General features: G+C 31.3%; 1 protein-coding gene across 1 annotated transcript in view; it reads left to right on the top strand.

Moving 5' to 3' along the window:
* Window positions 1-61: 61 nt before the first annotated feature.
* LOC116850770 (BTB/POZ domain-containing protein 6-B-like) overlaps window positions 62-8,048 on the top strand; it is a 12,773-nt gene continuing 4,786 nt past the window's right edge. The window contains exons 1-2 of the mRNA XM_032829408.1: window positions 62-1,748; window positions 5,719-5,891. Of these exons, the coding sequence (XP_032685299.1) occupies window positions 1,506-1,748; window positions 5,719-5,891 (416 nt within the window). The 5' untranslated portion in view covers window positions 62-1,505. The remainder of the gene's footprint in view (window positions 1,749-5,718; window positions 5,892-8,048) is intronic.

Raw genomic sequence — 8,048 nt, 5'->3', positions numbered from 1 at the left:
AATAAGTAATTATCAATGATTCTTAGTATGATATTTCTATAAGGGTAGTATATATACATACACTGTAAAAATATACACATACACTGTATATTATGTCATATTTATAAATGCTTAATGTAGATTTGTCAAACTTTTTATTGTCAAACTTTTTATTGTGCTAATCTTTTTAACTGTACTGTCATGCACAACCTTAACGCATCTTCGACACGGTAACATCGCGAGTTCCCGCAAATGTCGCCGGTATAATGCAAATCTCTCGCTAAATATACGGAAAAATTTTTTTTGGATTAATCAAATGTCTGATAAAATATAAACGAACTAGAATTCCGGTTAAAGTTATCAGAATTCTATTCAAATTAACAAGATTTCTGGTTAACCAGGAATTCTGTTTGGTTAAAATCTTGTTAACTTGAACAAAATTTTAGTAACTTCAACCGATCTTTGTTTCGTTTAATATTTCACCAGACATTTGCTTAATCCGATTAAACTTTCTTTTTCGTGTATAATACATTTTTCTTATTGCGGTTGCGGTCTTGTTTATTATAGATCCATGCGCGTTAAGTATAATTACAAGTTTATCATAGATTCTTGAGTGATAAGCCCACTGATTTCATAAGTTCCGTAGAAACGCCACGTGCCGCAATTTTATCGTCCACACTTATCAGTGAATGTTGAGTTTTCGTAACGAGGGGTTCTCCTGCAGTAACTTTATTGAAAGAAATTGCAACGATGCGTAATCCTCAAAAGCAAGGAATTACGTCTGGCACATGACATATCATTATGTTATTAAAATATGTGTCACACGAGCTATTTCAGATAAAAGAGGTATGCTTCAGTAACAAATCGCAATATACTTGTTTTAATTCAGCATTTTCATTTCTTTTTTCGGTCAACACGTTGATATTGAATCTAACTGCAGATTGAAGCCGTATTTTACTGCATTTTATTGGATTCGTTTCCAACATTTCGTGAACAACGATATTTGTGTGGCAATTTATTCAATTAATTTCCGCTGAATTAATTCCGGAAACACCCACGCATTATTTATCGCCATCAATAAAAAACAATAAGCAATAGCAGCGGCGTTCTATCTTCCGCAAACACCGCCAAACCCATGTGTGAATTAGATATCATGTTGCTCGCAAAGTCGGTATGGCAATCGATGCAAGGAGTGAACGGCATGATCGATAAAACGCGTAAAAATGTAAGTCATCGAACCGCCATGAGATAACGGTTCGTGATTCACTGGAGATTTGCACGAGAGAAAGAGAGAGAGCAAAAGATAAAGAAAAACAACATTCCCATAAAAAAGCGACACGTAACGTTGCATCATCGATTCGCAGACGTGTCTCTGAAATACGCAACATGGTGTAACGATGTTTTTTTAACTAGATAAAAATAACTTTATATCTTATCCAAGAAATTGCAGCAATTCACAATCGCGATAAGCTTTCACGACGTTTCCAAATAATTTGTCCCGATGTAGTTCGATTAATCCCGCCCCGATGTACCTGATACTAAATAGAGTCTTCATTTCTTGTGCAGGCGGCAGCTCGCAATGTTCTTACGTACAGTCTGAGAAGCGGCGCGAAAGATCTCAAGGAGGACTGCGGAGCAGAATTTACTCCAAAATTCCGTTAATCGCGCCTCACAAGAATCTCCCAGAGAATATGTCTCGAGTCCCTCTTATGGCATCCAACAGCAGCGCGCCAGAAGTGGCGGATCGTCGGAACACGGTGCTGCTCGAGGTAATGTATCTATTTCCATCAACTCATAAATTATACTCTTCTCTTGATTTGAGCTTAATATAATATATTGTACATAATGATGATTAATATATTTATTGTTAATGCTTTTATGATTATAATGATATCTGATTAATGCAATATACACACACACACACACACACACACATATATATATATATATACAATCCATATATATATTACTACCAATAACAATTAATATAATTAGATATTATTAATTGTAACGTTTTCCTATAGCTATTAATATAATTACTTATCATTATAATTTTATATTGTTAAATATAATTATATGTAAGTTGTTTCATAAAATCACATATTAATGTCTATATACAGAAAAAAAAACCATTTAAAATAGTCATCTTACAATTATAACGAAAATTATCTATATTACGAAATTTATTAACAAGAGACCTGACAAAACTGTCTTTCACCGATTTTGATGTGCTTTGGATATGTTGTAGAATATAAAAAAATAAAAGACCCATATTTTTTATATCGACTTATCTCGAGGTTTAGAGGTTAAAACAGTCCCTTGAAAAAAATTAACTTTTTAATTTTTATGGAATAATTTCTAAGATATGAGGTATATGAAAAAATGTTTCCTACAAAAGTTTTACAATATTTAATACTCTTTGCAATGGCGTATTTAATTTTTTTAAATGTTAAATTTTTTACTCTCCCTCCCCCTTCATTCCTTATCTTCGCAAAATTTAATTTTTTAAGTTTTTGTAAAAACAAAAATTGTAGACCATTTAATACCAAATCTATCCATATATACTAGTAAAAGTTGGTCTCGCTTTAATCGTTGGAAAACGACGTGATAACATCGTACTATAGGCGCCACACTGTCCAAGTAGATGGATACTGTAGGTAGATAGATAGGATACTATAAATAGGAGAATCCTATCAGAAAAAGTGTGTGTTAACTAAATCTCGAATGTATCGAAGTGGATGAAGCCTCTTTTTCGCGATGCTAATTGGCCGTCTCGACCGTCTCGATTGTCTCGATCCCGTCGCAGTTGAATTCGTGCCGCTTGCAGCTATTAGCCGCGGTGATCAGGTTGTGTTCGCATCATATAAATTTAATATTTATTGTAATCCCAGCAAACACAATGTTATATGTAACATACATGTTAGTTGTAATTTCTTACTCAACAAACAATATAACTGTTATATAATATACGTGTTATATAACAGTTACATTGTTGAATAAGAAATTACAACTAACATGTATGTTATATGTAACATTATGTTTGCTGGAAATATAATTTGTAAAAACGAGTATTGTAATATAAATTATAAATGGTACAACGAAAAGGCTAAAGTGGTGCGCGCGAAGCGCGCGCTATGTGGTGTTCTAGTCTCTTTAAAAAGGCATGTAAGAGATTTAATTGTTGCCGCTTTTCCGCGCTGCTGATTGATTCTCTCGCTTAGCTCACTTCATGTGGGCTGCGGTTTGCTTCGTGTTTGCGCCTGTCAAATTACCAGGCAAATAGCTGTCATCGCGTTGGTTAGATCACGAAAAAAAAAATACTATCTGGGAGAGATATGTCTCTCCCTGTCTCTCCCTGTCTCTCCCTATCTCTCCCAGTCTCTCCCTATCTCTCCCTGTCTCTCCCTATCTCTTCCTGTCTCTTCCCGTCTCTGCTTGTCTCTCCCTGTCTCTCCCTATAATTATTAATTAATTAAAGTATATTTTAATTTAATTTAATTTTTATTTTATTTTTATTTTACATTTTTTATTGTTTTTTATTAGCTATATGGCGCGCGCGTAGCGCGCGCATGTATTGTTCTAATATAATAAATTGTAGAAAAATTACACATAGCAATTGCATATATTTAATATATCATGTTTACAATATATAATGTGTGTGTTATTTTATTGTATTAATTATATAATTAATAAAATATTAAAGAAAAATCAATACAAAACTTGCATACACACAAAAAATAAATGTGTTTTATTTATGACACATATTTGTTACAAGGGTAATGCTCATGAAAAAAATGTGTGATATAAAGTGATTGTTTGCACCAAGGACAAATAATTACACTGTTCGACAAAAATCGAACTTTTTTCGTGACACGAATACGAATAGTTATTTCCGATATTTTTGCCTGTTGAACACAAATCCGTCGTCTAAATTTGGCTATCACGTTACAATTTTGAGGAAAATGAAGTAAAAAATGACGATTTTGAGGGTTTTTGTGGCGCTATAGCGCAAACAGTAAAATTTTTTCTACATTTTGTTAACCCCACGCAAAAGTATTAACTTTCAACTTGAAAATGTATCTAGTCTCGTTTCTTAACAATTTTTTGTTTTCAATATATGGCCAATCAGAAACAGTCGTCAGCATCAATATCACTGGGCAGAGCAATTTTCTTTTTTTTTTTTTTCAGAAAAACGAATAGTCATTTCCAATGTATTTTTATTTGCTAAACCCGAATCCGTCGTCCAAATTTGGCTATAAAAGATAAGATAAGAGAAAAATGGAGTAAAATACAAGATAAAAAGATTTCCGCACTCGGCTTTTTGGCCTGTTTGACGCCACTTTTCTAAAAATGGTGACATGACAGCCAAATTTGAACGACGGATTCATGTTCAGCAGATAAAAATATATCGGACATGACTTCGCACTCGTGTCATGGAAAAAAATTTGATTTTTGTCAAACAGTGCAATGATTTGTTCTTGGTGCAAACAAGCACTTTGCATCACACATTTTTTCCATGAGTACCACCTTTGTAATAAATATGTGTATAATAAATAAAACATTTATTTTCTGTGTATATACAAGTTTTGTATCGATTTTTCTTTAATATTATATTATAATTAATATAAACACTATATATGGAGGGAGTAAAAAATTTGATATTTAATAAAAATGAAATGCGCCATTGCAAAGACTATTAAATACTGTAAAACTTTTATAGGAAATATTTTTTCATACACCTCTTAGAAATTATTCTATAAAAATGAAAAAGTTAATGTTTTCAAGGGGCTGTTTTAATCCCTAAACATCGAAATAAGCCGATATAAAAAAAATATGAGTCTTTTATTTTTTGATGCTCTACAACATATCCAAAGCGCATCAAAATCAGTGAGGGACAGTTCTGTTCCTTGTAAGATGTATAAAGAATTAACGAACTTTGCAATATCGCATATATAATATATATTTTTAATTAATATAAATGACAGACAGAGAACTTCTGTCTGAATTATTTGAGAAAGGACTCCGCACAAATTTTATGGAAAATGGATTTCAGTCGAATCGGCTGTAGATTTAGTATAATATAGTTTATAACGTCCTGATAAAAAGTGTTCATAAGCACAAAGCCCAAAAATGGACAGTTTCCGAGTTATAGAGCATCAAACTGAAAAAAAAAATTTATTCTTCTTTATAAGAATAGTACAAAACATTATCGAATAAAATGTTGGTTTTTTATGTAGTAAGCAAACCGAATTTATGTTTTAATTTAATATTCCTGATTGAAAAATGCTAAACTTATTATAGTTCAGAATGTATTTTGAATAAATTTGATATTTATGATAAACATATGATATAGATTTGCGGATTTGCGGATTTGCACATTTATGAAATAAGTGTGTACATTTGAAATAAGTAACATTTACTTGAATGCAGTATATCATCTTTTTCATTTGTACACGGCGTCAGTGGCATACAGAGATAAAAGATTGATTGAATTGAAACGTGACAATGAAGAAACCAAACGCCGTTTGATTGAAGGGAACAAAATTTTCGATTCTTAGAACAAAACTTAGAACAAAACTTAGTCCATAAGAACCAGAAATTCTGTTTCCTTCAACTAAAATGTGTTTAACTCGTTAATTGTTATGTTAATTCAATCAAATTTCTTTCCCCATGCAAGATATTGAAAATTGATCTAGCGTAGAACATGTTAAATGTTAACGAAAAATATATGATGTGCAGGCTGGATTACCCGGTGACTCGTGGACATACTGCGTCGAAAGAGAACGACTAGCCAGAAGATCGGAATGGTTTCGAGCGATGCTCACTGGCCCGCTTGCACCACCAGTGGCGGACTCACCGCCGTTGTTGCGATTACAACACGTCGACAAGAGAGCATTCGATCATTTTCTCAGGTAAATCCCAAGGCATATTTTACCATATTACTTGTTCAAATTTGCTGTGATAGCTTCACGGTTAAATATTATTTTGTATTATATTACGTAGTTATATATATATATATATATATATATATATATATATATATATATATATATATATATATGTGTGTGTATATATATATATATATATATATAACTATGTAATATACACACACACGCGCGCGCGCGCGTGTGTGTGTATGTGTATAGTTTCACTTACTCATGCAACGAATGTTAGTATTCATAATATTGGTAATAAATCAACTGCAACCGCACTAAAGGTGATTTTTACTAAGCTCCGACTAACTAAATCGTCGATTAAATCCGTTGTGACCAGCAAGTAGCTATTGATTATTAGTTAATTTTGCTGATTACAATGGAATTAATTGACGATTAAGTTAATCGGAGCTTGGTAAAAGTCACTCTAAATTAATAAATATTATTAACACTTATAATATATATATATATATATCCCAGCAAACACAGATATATAACAGTTACATTGCCGTAATGAAACGGAATGTAACATGCAATATAACATGTATGTAGTAGGTTATATAGATGTTCGTTGTAATTTCCTACTCACATATGTTACAGTTATATAACGTGAGTATAACATAAAAGTAACATGTGACTAAAAAGTTATATAAAAGTTATATGTTATTTGTTAGCAAATTAACACATATATTTTTTTGTTGAATTCCAACGATTTATTCATTAGTATGGTTCAGATAAGTGATAATGTATGATTATTTTGTCTAAATAATTAAAAAAAAAACTGACATTTTATATTCCGTATTATTTCAATTATTCGTGAAACTCGCGTGGTTTCGATCCTATGTCAGGCGGGCACCCATTTTTAGATCATGTTGTTCAATGCTTAACTTCAATGATCGTCAGGGAACTGGTGATGCTGATGCGCCGTAATGATATCTCTCTCTTGATAGATAATATTTACAATATATTTTTATATCGTTCAAAAAATGTTATGATATATTTGTTGGTAAATGTTTGACACGACAATCACAATATGATTAATATTGATACAATGTTGTATCAGTAATCAAATTTTAACCTACAACTCGCAAAAGAGAGAATATTCCTTCTTTCTCTCTCACAATACTTTGACAGAGTAAGGTTATGATTAGACTCTTTGTAAGAACTTTAGTTTTACAATATCGTGATAGCGATCCTTGCATATATTAAAATATCACATTTTATATACGAGAAACACCTAAAATATAATTTTACATTTGTGTATAAAAATATTGCACAACTGAAATTTAATGCAAACATTAGACTTCTTATATAACATGTTATATTAAAGTTATGTTGCTGTTATATTGTTGATGTAACTTAACCAATAAATAACATAATAATATAACAGTTTTATAATATAGTTATATCGAAGTTATAAAGGAAATTAAGTAACCTCAATATTAATAATGTATAACAGCAATTATATTACATGTTACTCCTGTGTTATATCACAGTTATGTTCTGTGTTTGCTGGATAATTATGCAGAATATGGTAAATGAGTTATAGTAGCGACGACTGCCGTCATGTACTTATACTTTAGGTCAAATTGAACAAAAAAGTCCTCTACCATTTTTCAAATAATTACATAGATTTTTAATTATTAATTAAAGAAGCACGATTTTGCGTGATAATGCACTCATCTTCTTTAATTAATAATTAAAAATCTATGTGATTATTTGCAAAATGGTACAGGACTTTTTTGTTCAATTTGACCTAAAGTATAAGTACACGACGGCAGTCGTCGCTATTATAACTCATTTACCATATCCTGCATGATCATTCACAAATTTTCTACAATTAATATCTCGATAATTATTGCGAATATCACAAAACGTATAGGACTTTTATGTTCACCTCAACCTGTTTTACGTTCCCACAAAATTCCCGGAGGAGAGTGTGAGACACCCTGTATAAATAACCACATAGATTTTTAGATATTAATTAAAGGAAATTTGTGCATTATCGCATATAATCATGTAACAATTTTCTTTAAAAAATGATTAAAAATCTACGTGGTTATTTGCAAAATAATAAAGGGTTTTTTTGTTCAATTGCTGGAAAATAATAATTTATATTCCATTTCCAGCTATATA

Source organism: Odontomachus brunneus, unplaced genomic scaffold, assembly GCF_010583005.1.
Source record: "Odontomachus brunneus isolate Ranch 3 - 2012 unplaced genomic scaffold, Obru_v1 Obru_scaffold_155, whole genome shotgun sequence".
NCBI classification, from domain to species: Eukaryota; Metazoa; Arthropoda; class Insecta; order Hymenoptera; family Formicidae; genus Odontomachus; species Odontomachus brunneus.
The sequence above is the reverse complement of the archived record's forward strand: the minus strand, read 5'-3'. Positions and strand labels throughout refer to the sequence as shown.